This window comes from Xiphias gladius, chromosome 4 (genome assembly GCF_016859285.1).
Source record: "Xiphias gladius isolate SHS-SW01 ecotype Sanya breed wild chromosome 4, ASM1685928v1, whole genome shotgun sequence".
In the NCBI taxonomy this organism is placed as follows: domain Eukaryota; kingdom Metazoa; phylum Chordata; class Actinopteri; order Istiophoriformes; family Xiphiidae; genus Xiphias; species Xiphias gladius.
Genome location: NC_053403.1, coordinates 16,039,968 through 16,058,554, shown reverse-complemented (window position 1 = coordinate 16,058,554; position 18,587 = coordinate 16,039,968). Strand labels below are relative to the sequence as shown.

The 18,587-nt window shown below is 39.2% G+C and overlaps 2 protein-coding genes across 2 annotated transcripts; one reads left to right on the top strand and one right to left on the bottom strand.

Annotated features, from left to right (window-relative positions):
* The first annotated feature begins 245 nt into the window (after positions 1-245).
* On the top strand, positions 246-3,467 carry rhov (ras homolog family member V). The gene is made up of 3 exons (XM_040124475.1): positions 246-541; positions 981-1,039; positions 1,468-3,467. The coding sequence occupies exons 1-3, from the start codon at positions 337-339 to the stop codon at positions 1,912-1,914; spliced, it is 711 nt and encodes a 236-aa protein (XP_039980409.1). The 5' UTR covers positions 246-336; the 3' UTR covers positions 1,915-3,467.
* A 12,643-nt stretch (positions 3,468-16,110) lies between these two features.
* pigh (phosphatidylinositol glycan anchor biosynthesis, class H) lies at positions 16,111-18,561 on the bottom strand. Its single transcript, XM_040125482.1, has 4 exons — positions 17,810-18,561; positions 17,023-17,232; positions 16,836-16,919; positions 16,111-16,670 (listed from the first exon to the last, which is right to left on the bottom strand). The coding sequence occupies exons 1-4, from the start codon at positions 17,984-17,986 to the stop codon at positions 16,599-16,601; spliced, it is 543 nt and encodes a 180-aa protein (XP_039981416.1). The 5' UTR covers positions 17,987-18,561; the 3' UTR covers positions 16,111-16,598.
* Positions 18,562-18,587: the final 26 nt, after the last annotated feature.

The window sequence follows — 18,587 nt, the reverse complement described above, 5'->3', positions numbered from 1 at the left end:
TCCAGGAAAAACTGACTCAAAGTAAAATAAATAAATAAATGCTTATTAAAACAATAACAGATAAGCAGAAATAAATAACAAAAATTGTTTTTTCTCTAGCTGTCCAGGAAGCTGTCTTATATTTTCTTTTCTCGGTGGGAGTGTCTATGCAAATCACAACCTGTCTGACGACAAGCTCGCCCTAAAAGCCCCCCCACACATGTCGCCCGTCAGTCAGAACCGCGCAGGCCACCCGGAGCCAAGTGAGGGACAGAGCGCCCAGCTGACTCTCAGTATCTCGCCTCCCAGCGATCAGACAGGAGTGTCCGCAGCCAGAAGTTTAATGTGCGGCCCGACATGCCACCTCACATGGATTACTTTTACCACGAGTCCCGAGTCCCTTCCGCTTGCGGGCTGACCCGGGAGGACGAGCTGGAGCCCGGCGTCATCAGCTGTATGCTGGTCGGGGACGGAGCCGTCGGGAAGACCAGCATGATTGTCAGCTACACCTCCAACGGTTACCCGACAGAGTACAAACAGACAGGCTTTGACGTCTTCTCCGGTGAGTGATCTGAACGTATGTTTTTGTCCATGGGCAAATTTTCCGAGGTCATTTTTTATGACTGTAATATACTGAGTTACAGGTAAGATTAAGAATAGAGCAAGTGCGTGAGTGCTGGTTCAATATGACGGTAACATAGTTTGTATTATGGACTTTAAAGCAATTATGTGTCACTGCTTACAAGTTAATACGCCGTATATTTTATGTCGTAGTCACCCACCTCTGAATACGCTATTCTGAAAAGATTCTTGTGTGTACTTACTGACATTGATAGTTGCTAATACAGAACTATCAATTGAAAACGGGGCTTGTAAACTTTCAACATCTTTTGTATTCAATGTGCCGTGTCTTAAAAGTTTTCTTTCCTTGAAATGTGTGCCCGAAAGAAAGTGAACTAAACTAAAAAACTGACTGATTCGTGTCTCTGGGTGTCCAACAGGTCAGGTCCAAGTAGAAGGATCTCCGGTCAAAGTTCAGCTTCTGGACACTGCTGGACAGGTAAGACTATCAGTTAGTTTGTTTTTTCAACAAGATATTATGTAGACCAATACCAAATACCATTTTTACAGGCTTATTTTCAGTAATCAATCTGTAGTCCCAAATGCTTCTCTGTTTTCTGAGATCATTGTATCAAATGATTGATAATTTATCTGTTACACACAATATATAGCATCAAATCCCCATTGTTAATAAAATAGACTGATTTTTTTTTCTATGTTATGAGAGATTAACTATGAAGGTGCAAACTCTGTCGCATCCTCGTTTAATCCATTATGTGACTCAGTAACAAGATTTCACCATGGATTTTAATGGATGATTTTTTCCTGAAGCTTTAGTGAATCAGTTTCTTTCACTCATTCCTCGACCATGTCTGGTCATATCGTGATTGCAACTAACTCGTGCTTTCTATCTTGGTTTCCATTCAGGAGGAGTTTGATGAGTTCAGGGCTCTATCCTATGCCTACACGGATGTCTTCCTCCTGTGCTTCAGCATGGTCAACCCCACCTCATTTCACAACATCACCAAGAAGTGGGTCCCAGAGATCCGGGCTTATAACCCGTCTTCGCCCATCATCCTTGTCGGTACCCAGTCGGACCTCTTGCTGGACGTGAACGTCCTCATCAACCTGGACAGATCTAATGTCAAGCCAGTTCTGAGCTCCCGGGCCCAGAGCATGGCGGAGAAGATCAGGGCTACAGACTACGTTGAGTGTTCGTCACTCACGCAAAAGAACTTGAAGGAGGCATTTGATGCAGCCATCTTTGCCGCCATTAAGAACAAAGCTCGCAAGACCAAGAAGAGGAGGTTTTCTGACAGGCGCACCAAAGCTTTCTCCAGGTGCAGCTGGAAGAAGTTCTTCTGCTTCATCTGAACACAGACTGTTAACCCTGTGGGTTATGGACAAAAAATTAATTTATTTTAATTCTTTACTTTCACTTGATGTTACAGGACACATCTGTGGTAGTTTAGCATCTCCCCCTGCTAGGTATATGGCTTATTTTACTCTGGGATGCCAAATGGTGTACGAGAAACAAGACATGGACACAGTGAGCATTGGGAACTAACATCAGTGGAGACAGCAGAGAAGATTCTGGGTCATTCTCAGCCATGGTCTGGTTTCACGCTCTATCAGATAGACCTCAGGGCAGCAGTATTGTTTACATTATATTCAAATGAATCATTTTTACAGAGCAACAGAAGCTACATAGATTACATATTTAAAAGAAAAAGTATGTCCGTGCCGAACGTGTGTGTGTCACTGGTGAGCCATTTGAGAGAAAAGGGCAGTGAATTGAGTCTTCAGAGGAGGTGAACATGTCAAGTTAACTTGCTGAACGTGCATCCACAGAGAGAAAAACCAGGCCGTCATGTAAATGCTATGAATTTGCATGGTAAGCTTTGCAAACAGCTGCAGCCTTTTAGTGTAAGCAAGAGAGAAACAGAAAGTGTCGGGGCTACATTTGAGCAGATGGGCGTTAGCCACTTGTCTGTTGTATTTTTGCAGTCTGGCTGCACCACCTTATTTATATGTAACAGCTGCAAGTTCAGGTTGCAGTGTGAGGTGCCACATTCGTACCTGTGTGTGAAAGCTCCCCTGGCTGGTTTGGGTGAGTAGTTTCTAGCCCTCAAATTAATCAACTGGCAATCCTATCACCCCTAACATTCATTTTGATTAGAATTTTACCCACTCTTTTAACATTTATGAAAAAGAAGTCCATAGCAGGAGTATTTTTGCTTCTGACAAATCAGAAACAAATGGATTTCCTTTGTTTGAATCTTCAGATTGGCACAGGAACTTGTTTGAAAAGCCTCTTGTCTGATGTGAAAGGTTTCATGGGAGCAGTAGCCTTTGGCTTTTTGTTCCTCTCTCTCATCGATCTGCATCTGTAAAAGCAAGCACTGCAGGAGTCTTGACTTCCACCCTGCAGATCCTCCCACCACCTCCAACATCAGCCTGGCTTTTTTTTTCATACACCCCTCTTTGTTTATATGCTCAATACACTCCTTATCTCCTGAATAGCCCAGTGTGTAGTTAGAGTGTTAGTTAGATTATGTTAAAAGGCCTCTGTGTGAATGAAAGTGTAGGTGATACACTTTTTTTAAAGAAAAAGCTTTGTGCTTTTGACATCTGTACAAAAGAAATTCATATTTTGCAATTCAGTGTATTGATATCTGGTGGATATACAATTGTATATATGTGACCAGAACCAGGGCAAGGCTTTACTATGCTTCTTGTGGAAGTAGGTTTAATGTATATTCTATTCTGTTTGTTAAAACAGTTCATTTGTTATGTTTATGTTTATGAAATATTAGATAACACATATATTTTAAATGCATTTATGTACTCCATAAACTGTTTTTGGTAAATCACTGTCCATTCTTCTCGCCTATCCTTTACATGTCAGAGTGATGTGATGCAAATAAATGAAGTGCAAATTATAGCTTCTGTGTTATGTATATTTTTAGAACCGCATGTTTACACTGTTATGACTGGGCAATTCAGTCATAATCACTTATCACATGTGATAGTAGCATCTACTTTACATCCAGGGAAGAGCTTTTTAAAAGGAGACACCAAAATCATTAAAAAGCAACAAGCATTGTTCTCTTCAGGGAGTCTGAATAATCCTCATCACCCCACCAGGTACTTTTCCTGCACCGTCTCCCTGTCCAAGGATATGATAAGTAACCTCTGGCCTCCAGCTGTGCCGTGGGTCAACCAATTCTAATGCAATCCACATGACTGCTAATGGGGCCTGGCAGTGCCATGCTGTGACTGATTACTGTGTCTGGTTGTGCCTATTTCAAAAGGCTAGAGACACGGGAGAGTGTCATTCAGAGGAGAGCAATTGAGTCAGATTAACTGGTTGAGAATAAACAGCAGCAGTGTGTGGGTTTATACAACAATGTAGTGGGCAAATTGTTAACGAAATTTGATAACATCAATGACTTTTTTGAACTGCATAAAAAGGCCTACTATGCTTGTTTTTAGACTGAGTTGGAGAAAAATGAACATGGACAGAGGATTCTTTGTATGGCAAACCGGGGTGAACATGGCAGGGAGACACATAAAAATAGAGCATCGAGAGGTTACAAAACACTTGTGGACAGCTCTGCAGTGCATTTGTTCTGAGAAGAGTAGATGAGTCACAGATGAGCGAGAGGAGTAGAAACACACACTCACCCCAATACATCAGCAGTCTGTTTGCCGTTAGTCAGTGTGCTGTCTATCACGTAGTCGTGTGTCAGGGTTCTGTATGAATGGCTGTTAACAGTGGGTTAAAGCAGGACATCCTACATCTCAGCCTAATGACCTCATATGGAGAGGTCACAGAAAGGAGCTGGTGTTTTGTCATCTGACACCACTTACACAAGTGGACTCATGAAGAACTTTGATTTGACTCTCAGAGAGCAGTTGGTTCCATTCATGGCCATTCGGAAAGCTTGATCCACTGATTCTATGATGAAAATAGAAGGTATACAAGTATTTAAAGCTGCTCTAATCAATATTTTTATATTAATGGCTGATCAAATGACTATATGTAATGTGAAAGGGGTCACTCATAATGATGAACACACAGACAATTATCACCTGAATCTGCAATTTCCCTCAGTTCCATTTAGTGTTTTAGCATCTTTTAGCTTATTGTTTAATTTTAAGGCCCGCAACATTAACCTTTGGATTCACTCTCCCAGCTCTAGCATAATTTCCAGATACATTCGAGAGCTGCCTGTTTTCAGCTAACAGTTCAACAAACTGATTGCTACCTGCTCAGTACCAAATAGCAGATGCAATTTTTGGCTATCTGGTGAACATAGTAGAGCAGGTGTTGGTGGGGACCAAAACAGAGCTAAAAGGAGAGTGAATGTTGGACTTACATTCATCAGTTGGAGACAAAAATGCCCCCAAATGAATGCTAATGTTGCCCCATGACTGCTGGATATGCAAATAAGCCACTGCTTGCTAACATGTAAGCCATATAAACTTTGTAAGGTGATGATATATCACTATTGTTTGCCGCTTGTTGCACTGCTCCCAAGTGGTCAAAAAATCAGTTCATGCCATTTTTGTACCTTTGGCTGCTATTTCTATCAGTAATAACAACATTGTATCTACCAAGTTAATACAAGAATTCTAGAGGAGGGTTAGAAATGGGGCTGAAAAGAAGTTAAAAATGAAACACACACACACACAAACACACACACACGCACACACAGGCATACAATAAAATTACCACCTGAATATCCATCACAGTTTATACCAACTTCTTGGTACAATTGTGACTGATTTTACCTAACATAGTTGTGGCTACACATAGTTTTCTTTTGCAATGAAAGATTATTACTGATATTTCTTTGGTACTCATTTTCCATTTTACCCACACGGAAATGGTTTAGATAATCTGGCCAAAATGTTGGCTTGCTTACAACCTGTCTGATTGTCTGACTGCTTATGTTTCTTCTCCTACCAGACTTGGTTGCGGCAATGTCACTGTGTTCCCAGATTTCAGCAATTAATCTATTGAGTGCATTGTTGTCCTGATTGATAGAAATAATGTAGGGAATTGAGAAAATAATAACAAAGTTTGAATAAACTGGAAATATCATCAAGATGTAGACAGACACATTCTTAATTCCTTTGTTTTTAGGAGTCAAAGGAACACTTTTAAATGTGATCACTGTTAAAAAAAAATGTTTATACCGTCGGCATTGCTTTACACCATGTTTGTCTCTGTGTTTTGCCGAAAGATTAGGGATATTCAGATTAGTGTGAGGGCAGATGAAGGTCAGGAGCACTATGGTTGTTAACATCTTGAAAGGTTGTAGCCAAGGGTCAAGATATTCCGTGAGACTCCTTTGAGAAACACACTTGAATGTCACGTCTTATTTATGACTCCTTTCCACTTAAACAGTTTTCTGGTCTTTCATTCAAAGGCAAAACACAGATGCTTTGAATGCATGTGATTATACACTCACACATGATAGACACACAGACACTCGCACAGGCTGTGCAGACATAGTACACTCATTGAGCAATCGTGAAGGCCACGTCGGACAGGTTTTAGGTTCCCAGGAGCTCAGTGGAGTGTTTCTTCTCCTCTTCCTCCTCCTCTTTTTCTCTTCTCATGGTTAGTCATCTATTTTCCTCATCCCCACAGTCAGGGCTGGTCCTTCTCCCAGGATCCCCTGCTTTCAGCGATTGTGTCAGAAGTAGTCAACCAGTTCTTCCTCTGGCTCTGGGCCAGTTTCACTCTTGCTTGGTTTCACTGTAGTCCAAGATTGGCAAGGAGGCCTGGGAATCAGCAGGTGCACCAACAGGTCTGCCTAGATGAGGACAAAGCTTACTGGCTCACTAGTGTTGGTCTTCAGTCCTCCAAATTAGCAGTTTGAACAGTTATGTTTTGGGGAAGACTTGGCACAGCTCATAGTGTCTCTTTTGTTGTATTGTTGTATTTCCACCTTTGGCTGACTGTTCGAATCGGTTACAGGTGTGTGTGTGACATTATGATCTGGTGGCAGTGTTCAAAATTAAGGTTGAAGGCAGAAATGACAAAGTATGAACCTGAAAATGGTGTTCATTTTGCCATTTACAGACTATCAAATTAATATTTTACCCAACCCATTATTGTTATAAAGTGAGTTTTTCATATTGCATACTATTTTATAGTATTTACTATTTCCCTATTTCTCATGTAGTTCACTTGTAGAGTTCATTTGCGCAACAAAAGCCGACCTCTCACTCACATTAACCACGCAAGTTTGTTAATTAAAAAAACCTCCCATGATTTTTGTCAAAACATAAACTGTCAGTTTCGGTGTCAAACACAGCCAGTGAGAATCATCACAGTTCCAGTGGATGTGTCTGGAGGCAACAACGAATATTTCTGTCCCACAGTTGACAGCTTTATTTTGCCTCCTTGGATCTGCTGGGTTGATATACAAACAACCTCCGACACTTGCAAACAAAGTCGTCAGTCGTGGATAAGCACAATCCTTTGCTCATTTTGCATTGTAAGACCCTGTAATGTCACATCCAAGAGTTTGAAATACACCTGAGCCATTCACAGCATTATCAGATAAAGTTCTTTCTGTTATACATTGTGTTGTCAGATTTAGCCTCAATCTTAATCTCCAATCATCAAGGGACATAATGACTTCATAGAGACCATCAGTGACCACACATGATCAAAGCAGTGCAGAGCTGAAGTACATGCAGCTTTTGAGGTGACACAGCCGAAGATCGCATCTAGCACTCAGGGAATGATTAGGGCATTAGCATTTCAATCAGGCCTCATCTGAGGTCCCACGATGTTACTGACGACCCGTAGACATGCTGGACATTAGTAGGGTACTAAAGCTGTGAGAAAGGAGTGCAATCAACTGTTGTGTTTGTAGTGTAAAAAGAGAAGACTGGTGTGTAACGTAATGCTGTTTTTATGTGCTTTTGCTGAATTCATAATCATACTGTGACACTTATTAGCTGACTGGCTTTAATATAATAAGGGGATTGTCAGTGTAAGCACAAAACAGAACATACACAATAAACCACCCAATGTAGCTGCAATGCAATTCAGCAGCAACGTGGAATGCTTATACAAATGCATGATATAAGAACTAATATATGTATAGGTGCAAAAGAATCAATACAGCTATAAGCATTGTGCAATACAAGAAATCTAGATATTATACTAGAAATGTGCGTGTGGGAACCACTGCTGAAACTCATGCATGTGTTACAAAAAGACAAATTATCAATATATACGGTACGATGAGGGTCATTTCATCTTCTACACTGGCTGTAATAACTACCAGTTGGAGGAAAATAGAAATGTAATTGTACATATACTATACTACATACTAGACACATATTGTTTTCTTAAATACTACATCAAATAGAACCATTTGTAAATGATATTGTTGAATCTTAATTTTTTCTCATGACTTGTACATACAGTATAATTTGATGTTGTTATTTATTGTGAAACCGTCATGTTAAGCCCTCTGTTTGTTCAAGCTTGGTTCAGTGATGAAAAGCAGGCGTAATCTGACGAAACTCTGGGTGAGGGTTTACTCACTAAAAGTGTTACAATCTTATCAACACACTGCCATCTCTACAGAACACATCTGCCGACCTACTCTCTTGAAGATCACCAGTAAACAAGAGTATTGTCTTACCAGAATAGAGGATAGGAGTGATCTATGTCAGATCTTAACACCTTCCTTCTGATTTGAATTAAAAGAGTCAACGGCTATCTGTTGTAAGAAGTCCTGAATGGCTTAGCTGGGGGGTTGTAGAGAGTGACAACACAAGTCATTATTATCAAGTGTGAAATACACATTGGTTGTGGATTAAAACAGCCGAAAGGTATCTTTTCTCTATCGTCTCCTTTTTGTCTTACTGGACAGAATGAATTTGCAGCACAAGGTTCAAGAATACTGGAAGTGTTTGCCCTTTATGCAAGAGTAATGAGACCAGGGGAGGGATTTTAACTGATTCATATTGTTTGTATTATTGACCTACGGTATCTAGCCAGAACAGAATCAGGGATTTCTACCAAAATATTCAAACGAATAGTATATTAAAAAAAATTTTTAAAATTACACAATTACTTTGGTAGGGATGGATGAAATGAAAGATCCAATATTATATTATACAATATTATATTATATTAAAATGTATTAAGGTTAGATTAAAGATGTGCTGCTGATCTTGCCAATTTTGGTTCCCTATTCAAATAGGTCTATATTACACTGTAAAGGTATAGTGAATAAAGATTAAATATTGTCCTGCAGCAGTAAGAATTAGTTTGTTGTCATGCTGTCTATCAACCTGCATCCTAATCCGTAGGACCGTTTAAATATGATTGTGTGTTAGTTTTGAAAAGTGACAGTTAACCATGTTTAGGAGGGAATAATGAGTGTCATTTGCATATAGGAAGTGTGGGATTTGATTGGAGGTGAGTCTGTACATTGGGTGTGTCCACGTCTGGGAATCAAGGGGGTGAAGTGTTCTCACAGTGGCATTGGGGGATGAGAAGAGGGGGGAGGCGGCGGGGGTGTTGGGACATCTACACAACACACAAGGTGGCAGTGAGGCAAGTGAGGGCATGGTGCAAGTCAGCACAGCTCTTTTTGTCCCATGTAACCACTGCTACACGCATGTGGATACTCACACGTGCATTCACATTGGTATCAATATACACACACATACAAACACCAATGATATATTAGAATAGGTATTAGGATATGAGTGTGAATACAGTTTACAGGTACACACAGGCTGCCCAAAACTCAGAAGGGCAGACACTGATGACTATTTGCCAACACGTGATGTAGTCTAATGGGTTAATGACAATACATACTGTGTTTCACTCAAACTTTCTGAGAGAGAGATACGTTTGTCTAGACATGTTCAGCAGAGAGTGACTGGTTGCTGTCCGGTTACTCACAGCACATTTAATCGGCTTACTCAGGCTGCTTGTGTCACCGCAATCAAAGGACTGTGTCTATGTGGTTAAGACACATTTATTGGGAAGAGAAGAAGAGATGGCTTAACTTTCATATAAATCAGTATTTTTGAAGAACACCGGACCCCTCAATGTCAAAACACAATGATCCAATATCATTAGGAATTCAGACTAATAGGATATAATGACATAGAGTCAGTCAATATATATAGTCCACTGGCAATGATTTTTTTACATCTAAACCTTTATTATCATTATAGTTGGCTAGCAGGGGTGGAAGAAGTATTCAGATACTTTACTTACAGGAATAATGTGACATTTTGGGAAATACATTTATTCGCTTTCTTAGCAGGGGTGAGATGAGAAGACTGATACCACTCCCATGTTTGTTTGCTTTATATTTGAAGCTACAACCAGGAGATGGTTAGCTTAGCCTAGCATAAAGACTGGAAACAGAGGGAAACGACTAGCCTGGCTTTGTCCAAATGCTAAGCTAGCCTGCTCTGTAGCTACTTATTTACAGACATGAATGTGGTATCAATCTTCTCATCTAACTCTAAGGAAAACACAACTATTCCTTTAAGAAGAGTGACATTTCTACACTATTTTAAGTAAAGTAGAAAGACCACAACACTACTCTATTCCACTTTTATTTTATTCTATAATTTTTTATAATTTTCTATAATTTATTTTGTCTATTTTGTTATTATATATAATCTAGCCTTTAACTGTGTTTGTTTTTCCCGTAAATCATTGTGTTTGTAATTTATGTGAAATCCCTGCAATACTGCAAGTTTCCTTTGGGATTAATAAAATAGTCTCTCCATCCATGTAAAATACTCAGTTTCTAGTAGTAGTCCAACATTAAAAATCTTACTCAATTAAATGTGCTGAAGTATTATCAGCAAAATGTACTTAAAGTGACAAAAGTAAAAGTACTCATTTTTCAGAATGGCCCCTTTGGGCCAAGATAGAATACTACCTTATACAGAAAGAATTTTTACACTGATGCATTAACATGTGAGAAGCTCTTTTTTGTTGTATTATTCTTCAGTGCAGTGAGAATATTTGAACCTGTCTTTAATTTAAGTTAACATGTTTAAAATTGTTCTAGAAATGACTATCTGTAGCTTGAAACATGAAAGAATGAGGCACCTTGCTGCATTAGAATTATGAAAAAGTTGACTTAGAATCCTTGAAAAAAGTTTATTTTCACTGAAAACAGTTTGAACTATTCCTGCTACACCCTGGTGGATTTTTCCTTCACTCGTCAGAACTAAATTAAACTAAAGACAAGGCAGATCTTTTTCACTGAACAAGTCATTAAATTTCAGAAGTTTGTATGTTTTGTAATTAGTAGAAGTAGCTCTCAGATAAATGTAGTCGAGTAAAAAGTACAATATTTTTTCTCTGAAATGTAAGGGAGTGTAAAGTAGAGTGTAAAGTAGAATAAAAGGAAAAACACTCCAGTCAAGTACAAGTACCACCAAACAGGACTTGATGTACTGAACAGCTTTCCACCTCTGGTGTGTCTTGTATTCATGATATAACAGAAACTGGCTGTTGGGCTTCCCATGAGTCGGGATCATGAGACAACCTCCTCCTGCAGGATGAACCTCTTAGCTGTTTCACCAAGAATTTGGCCTTCGCCATTGACAACAAGTAAATCTAAGATTACCGATGTAATCACATGATATAAACTATTTTTTAATGTTAAACCATCTCCAAAAATTCTCTTTTTTTCAGGAACTGTAAGAAAGGCTGAAAAAAGTCTGGGAATTAACTTAACTCATGTATGTGTTAATTTAGAGGACTATTTCCTTTAAATCAGTAAAAGAGAGCAGATTTGTTCTGCTATGGGCGGGTAAAAATGAGAAAGTGTTCCTATCTTTCATCATCATTGTGATTGTTTTCTAACCCTCTCTCATTTATGCTGCCCATTGTCTGTTACATGTGATGTCATTTCACATGTGGTGTGCTCATGCCATTGGTATGTGGTAACCGTGAGGGTATTTCTGAACGAGTGACATAGCATCTTCAAGATTGGCATTTTGGCAACAGCAGATTACAGAGCAGGCCTACTTATCCTTGACACACATATCTGGCACATGCCTATCTATTATCAAATGTGACGGAAACAGCCCTGTCTTTACATCAGTAGCTGTCTAAGGGGAGTTTTTGTTGTTGGGATGATTCACAATTACAACGACACAAAATTAAAGATGAGAATCATCGCCAATGCATTAAATGGCATCACCAAAATTTGAAGAATTGATGGTTTTGTTTGTGGTTTGTTTCGTTGTCCTGCTTTATTACGAAAATAATAAAACTAAACAAACACTCCATGAAATAGAAGAGCCTCTCTTAAGTCACATCTGCTTATTAAATGTATTGCCTTTAATGTTTTCTGCAAATACAACTTTAAATCTGACTCAATCACTGGTCACAAACAGTGTGGCACCACTGACAATGAAGAGAGTAAGCAGCTGTCATCACACAGGAATAGTATATTACTGATATGGGAGAGGGAATAGCGCAATGTAATGAGGAGATACACACACACAAAATAGAACAACAATCAAATCACATAATTCCAGGCCAATAAAAGAATCATTGTAACATCATGAATATGACCAGAGGATTTGTATTCGGCGGTTTCTTCATGCACACTTAAACACACACACACTTAAACACACACAAAAGCACAAGCCCATACACACACGACAGTAACTTGGCTCTTTTCGTTAGAGGCAAACAGAGAAAATGAATGTGTGTTTGCAGGTAGCTCTCTGCCGTCAGCTCCCCTGACAGACCTGTAGAGCAGGCTTCTCGCTCTCTTATCTGCGGCCACCTGGTCTGACTAGAAGTTCGTCTCGCTTACCTCACATCGACCAGGTGACGCTGCGAGGGCGTGGACGGAGAAAAGTCAGTTTCATTCGTTTCACTGTACTTTTTTTTTTTTTTGATTTGCATTTAAAGTGATTTGCAGATTAGAAAACTCAGAGACCTCAGATGTGACTATGCCAAAGGCTCATAAGCATCATTAGCTCATATTAATAGTATCATTAAAAGTTTCACTGAGCAGCAGCAGTAGCAGCTGGCTAATTAGGTGATAAAAACTAGGGTAAATACATTTTTGCAGCCTCAACGCTGAGGTCCAACATTCCTTCCTTCCGTCTGTCAGAGGACAGACGGAAGCAATGGACTTTCCTCTCCACAAAGGAAACTGGTTCCTGAACAAATAAGGCAAAGTCTCTTCCTGAAGAAAAAAACAATTTATCACAGTGGTTGCAGACGTCAAAAGCAGTGTAATATCACTGCCTTTACTTAGGGGGTTTTAAGATTACATAAATGTACAAGACTTTGAAAATACAGTATATTGATATACATTATTCCTACCAAAATCATAATTTCTTGCAGCTGAAAGCCTCTCAGTGTAACTAAAGAAGACAGTCTAAAGAGAAGGTTTAGAAGAGGATTTGAAATGACACATGGTTTTATATCATGCACTTTTTCTCCAAAGAGCTATAGCAGCTACAATGGTGAGTGCTTTTAGTCAGTGGATCATGTTAGCAAAATGGTTCCACAGAGTTTGATAAATGCTCCTTTGTGCCAAGACCGGTTCTGCAATGCCAACCAGCAGACCAGGCTTATCCTCCAACCTGCAGCTTAGTCTTATCTCTTCTTCTGTTGTCATTAATGTGAACACAGTGTAGTTTAGTGTGGAGGAGGGTGAGCGCCGTTGAACTTGTTGAATAGATTCTGTTTGCTGTAAATTTGCACATCTGTTAATAATGCGTCAGTTAGTGAAAATCTATAAACATGTCTGTTTTTACTATCATTTTTTAATAACCAAATCTTTTTTCACTCTAATATTTTATTGTCTTGAAAGTTCTTATCCTAGACATTTTCTCTAGTTTCTCTCGTTTGCTTTTTCTCACAGTGATTGGGCTGCATCGACCTGTCCATGCTGGATGCACTTAATAAACGAAGAGACACATTGGTGTGGATAGAAAGGTGGTCAGGTACATTTTGAGCTTTAGGGAGAAGAACAATAAGGCTCTGCAGTTAGAGTCCCCAAAGTAAGCTCTAATGACAAACAGTCAGGGTAAACTGATTGGAAAACTCATATTATTACTCGGCCAAATGCTAAAAAAAAAAAAAAACAACGAACAAATTCTCCAATAACCCTAAAAAAAAAAATCAACTTTCCATGACAGACCTCTCAAAGGAGAAAATATCTATCATTGGGAATATGCAAATACATGCCCTACAGGAAGAAACACTTCCATATGAGACCACAACACTGTATACATGTACATGCGCCTTCAATGAGAGACAATGAAGTGACCGGTAAAACTCCCTCTGACGTTACCAGTGAGGCAGGGAGGGATTTTTTTGAGATTCAAATACAAACTGACATCAGGTTACACCTGCCTGTATGGACTGGGAGGCAGAGCGGATAAATGAACATCTTTCAAACAATGCCACAACACTTTCTTCCTTTAGCACCTGTCAACCAGGAAATCAATACACAAGCATAACAATACAAAGACACAACACTACATCCCATTATAGCATTATATGAAAACAGTTTCTGTTGCGCCAGATGACAAGCGTTTGCACACTATTAATTTCTGCAAACCTCACTGGTGTATTTACACATTTTCTGTTAAATCCATTGTGTAGGACCTCAAAAATACACATAAATTCACTCATTTATGTGCTGATACTATTTCTTGGCCGGGAGTAGCTTCCAGCCAACCAGCAAAGACTCAAGACAGTTACTGATACAAAATATAACATGTTAATTAACAAGCTTTAAAGGTGCTGGTAGGTGGATTTTGTTACCTCTGGACAGAGCTTGGCTAGCTGTCTCCCCCTGTTTCCAGTCTTTATGCTAAGCTAAGGTAAGCTAACCGGCTGCTGGATGTAGCCTCATATTTAACAGACAAATATAAGTATGGTATTGTATCTAACTCTCTGCAAGAAAGTAAATAAGTGAATTTTCCAAAATGTGAAAGTACAATGTCTGAATGTGTCATGATTATGTTTTGATGTTTGTGTAGATTTGAATGCGTACACATGCGTGTGTGCTCTGCAGGCGGTAAAGGGGCAACTCCCCATCTCGGTGGGACTCCAATCCCTCCTCTCCCACTAAACCATGAGATTCCCACGCCCTAAACACCATAAGCTGATTTTACACAGTTACCATTAAGAAAATGGAGAACTACGTGAATTACGTAAAAAAAACCCACAAATTTAATGAAGACTAGCACTAACAAGAAAGACAACAGGGGTTCGGTCTTTATTGATGAGTATTTTAAAGTTAAAAACATCCACAGACATACTGTGGGTGAACCAAAAAAGTTAATCAGTAATTACAACTCTATTATAAACAAGGGTGATTAACAGTCCACACCTTGGGCAGAGAAAGCCTCACTGTTTTGAGTTTTTGCCCTGCCAAACCTATGATTTAGACTCAGGGGGGTTGCCGCTGGTTTATTAGGCCTATTCAGAGGCCCTGAGGTGTCACTCCTGGTCACCCCCTGGTTTTCTCCTCTGCGTGGTTCCTGGCTCTTTCACACCTCCGGGAGGGACTATTATCTCATCAGAGGCCAACTCTTCACAGCAGCGTAACGCTTTGCCCCATGAAAATCACACCCTTCTGCTTGTTTTGTTGGCCTGTGGAGGTCTGACTGGGAGCTGCAGATGGTCATCGAGAATTAGAATGGATGGAAAAAACACGGCCTGGTGGGAAACACAGGCCGGGTGGTGGGGATAACAAGGGGCTCTGAACTTTAAACTGAAGGCTGTGGAAACCAATTACACGTTCAGTCACACTGGTATAAATTAGTTTCAACCACAAGTAATTTTTGTGAGGAATACTATTCTCATCTTTGTGGAAAACACTGAACACATCCTCGCTGTTTACATTATTTTTACTGGACTGCATTTCTATAGCACTATATCATTGACATTAATTGAGTTAAAAAATAAACTAATTTGAACCTGAGTACTAATCTGACAGCTGTAGATCCTCCATCATGCTTTTTATAGTGTGATAACAATTATTCCTATTATAATTTAACGAGAAAATTACGTGACAAAAAGTAGTGCCAGGTCAACATTTACACTCCTATACACTTTATGAAATCCTAGTAGGAGTTAAGACCAATACTCTCAAGCAAAGCGTGTTAGCGTCATTCCACTGAAACACTTATTCTGAAACTAATTCTCCACACACTGCCATTGTCATTTGGTCTGTGAGGTAATGTTGAGTAACATCTCTGAAAGAGATGTGATAATATCAACAGCCACAAGTAAGATAACAGACAACTGAGGTAAATGTGACCAACTGTCTCTACAAGATGAAGGTAGTGTGATGACGAAGTAAAAATGGACGTGAGGAAGAAGGCAGGGATGTTATTTATAAAATTATACTGTACACACAGCATATCTGACACTACACTACACACACAAAGTATGGTGCTGCCTCCTACTGTGGAAGGAAAGTAAAGCACCTCAAAACCATTGACCACGTACTCACTGACTAGCAATGACGGCAAATTATTCTATTTATTATGTTTATTCAAATTTATTTTATCGAAAAATACAGTGTGGGAATGTTATTAAAATACAGAAAGTGGCATAAATAGTCAAACCAAATATTTAAATTTGCATTTAAGCATAAATAATTAAAAAAGCAAAATTGTTAAATATAATTTCTTTTAATACAGTGTCTGGCTGTCTTGGCTCTTTAGTTTTAAACAAGTAGTGTAAGACCAATGCTATTTTTCATAAGTTATTCAAGTAACTACACAACAAAGTAAGACATGGAGTCATTATGACACCAATATTAATCTTAAAAACATGGCACTGTTTGTATTTAACAGATTATATTCTAATCATACGTGTGTATTCATACAGATGACAAAAAGGAAACTAATCTGTACATCAAATCTAAAAATAAAAACTTGAAAAAGACTTGAATTTCTACCTGTCCAGTAGAAAATTACTTAAGTAAAGAAATAGTAAAAGCATGCTACTTGACCAGAAACATCACTAATGTACGACTTGTGTGTCATCAGCACCTTGAAAGAATCTGCTGACAGCTTCTGTAAACCTTCACCAAGCAGTTCAGCCGAGGTTTTGAACTCTGAAAGACGAAGAAATCATGTTCATTTGAAACAGGTTACTATGAATGACAATGTGTGTATTAAAAGCCTTTTTACATGAGGTGAACTGGAAACAAAAGACTGAAAGAACTTGGCAAAAGCAAGTTTCTGTCTGAGATATGGATACACTGTGCATTCATCCTCACCTGAAACAATGGCACAACGCTTGACACTGCATTAGGTTCTGAGGGGTCCTTCAACAGTACACAGAGGTAGTAGATGATTTGATGCTGAAAAGAAAACTTAAGACGTCAATTCGCTCATTTTACAAAAACATACACTGAAATAACCTCAAACAAAGAACAAAGAATTTCCTTATGTAAATGGCTTCACCATGTAAATGGCTTCATTGATGACAATATCCTTGATCTTGCTCATCTCAATGAAAGTGGTGGTCTCGCGGCCTGAGGCATAGCTTGAGGACACCTGAATGCCTAAGGACCTAATGACAAGCAGGGACTCGTGGTCCACCTTCACAAAGTGGATGTGAAGCATCATGCCGACCAGGGTGATGAGTATAGCGCTGGACAGAACAGCAGTGTTCTGCAAGAGAGGGAAAGATATTCACACAACTGTCTTGGTAAGTGTAACATTGTTTTTTTATGAATCCCGTTACCTCCCTCAAAAACATATTTGGATATTATGACCATTTAAATTTACAGGTCACAAAGAGTATTTTGTCAACCAGAAGTATCCTGATCTGGCTTAACATAATCAGGATAATATATCACGGGGCAGCTATGAAAGCTAATAGAGCTAAACAATACTAGCAATAAACAAATAATAAACAATAAACAACATGACGATTGGTGTTCTCATACAATAAGAAATCTGGGGTGTTTAATATGGTCAAGTAAAGATAATATAACGTGAAAGCAGTTTGAAGGGTAATGAAGTTCGGAACAGAAAATTCAAAACTGTATAACTGACTTTACAAAATACTACGTGTACGGCCATAAAAAAAATATCCAAGAAACAATACATCTCGTAAAAGACTTTACAGTACATTGAAGTGATTTTTTTTTTTTTTGGTTCGATCATTATTTAGTAATATGGTTACAGTGATTTGTTCAGGATGGACTGTGTTTTAATGTGAAGGAGAGTAAGTTATTTGTCTTACCTGTGTGAAGAAGAACACGGTGTATGCTAGAAGCCAAACGGAGCAGGTGTACACCATCACCTTTCCGATGGACACTTTGGCGGAGCTGACAGTGAACTCCCTGCAAAAGCTGGAGTGACTCTGACAGTCCAGGGATATGGCTTTGCCATTAATGTCAGTGAATGCTTCATCTTCCATTATGAACGCAACAAAAACAGGGAGAGCCAAAGAAGAAACGCGAGCACTGAGTGAAGTCTCAGACACAGTTAGCTGAGCTAACGGTGAAAGTAGGTTAGCGCTGAGCTAACGCTGGCTACCTGCTGTAAACGGGCAAGGTCAGCAGCATATGAAGACAGAAAGCGGTGCTTTCTATGCGTGTATACTTAAGGTGCTAGCTTGCCCTTGTTAAATATAAAACAGGGAAATCGAAACGGCAAAACAACGAGTGTTCCCAGGAAAAGCACGTCTGTATTGGTGTCAAAAAAAACAAATCTATCCTCACATTAGCCGCGCTCGTTATTCATATCGGGGTAGTCGGGTTCAGTATAGGTCAAGTGGCTAAAATACAGAGCAAATGTCAACAGATAGTAGCGTCCACGTGCTCCACAGAGGAACTAAAATAATAATCCCACCTAACAATAAACTATATATGATACGGCACCTGATATTGGTACACTGTGTTGTATATAAAGTGCTGTCTCCGTCCAACCAGGGAAGGTTCGGTGTGCGCCGCTTAAAAATAAAAGTGAACCCTACAGCAGCTGGAAGGTGCAAAGCATTATGGGCAGCGGTTAGTATC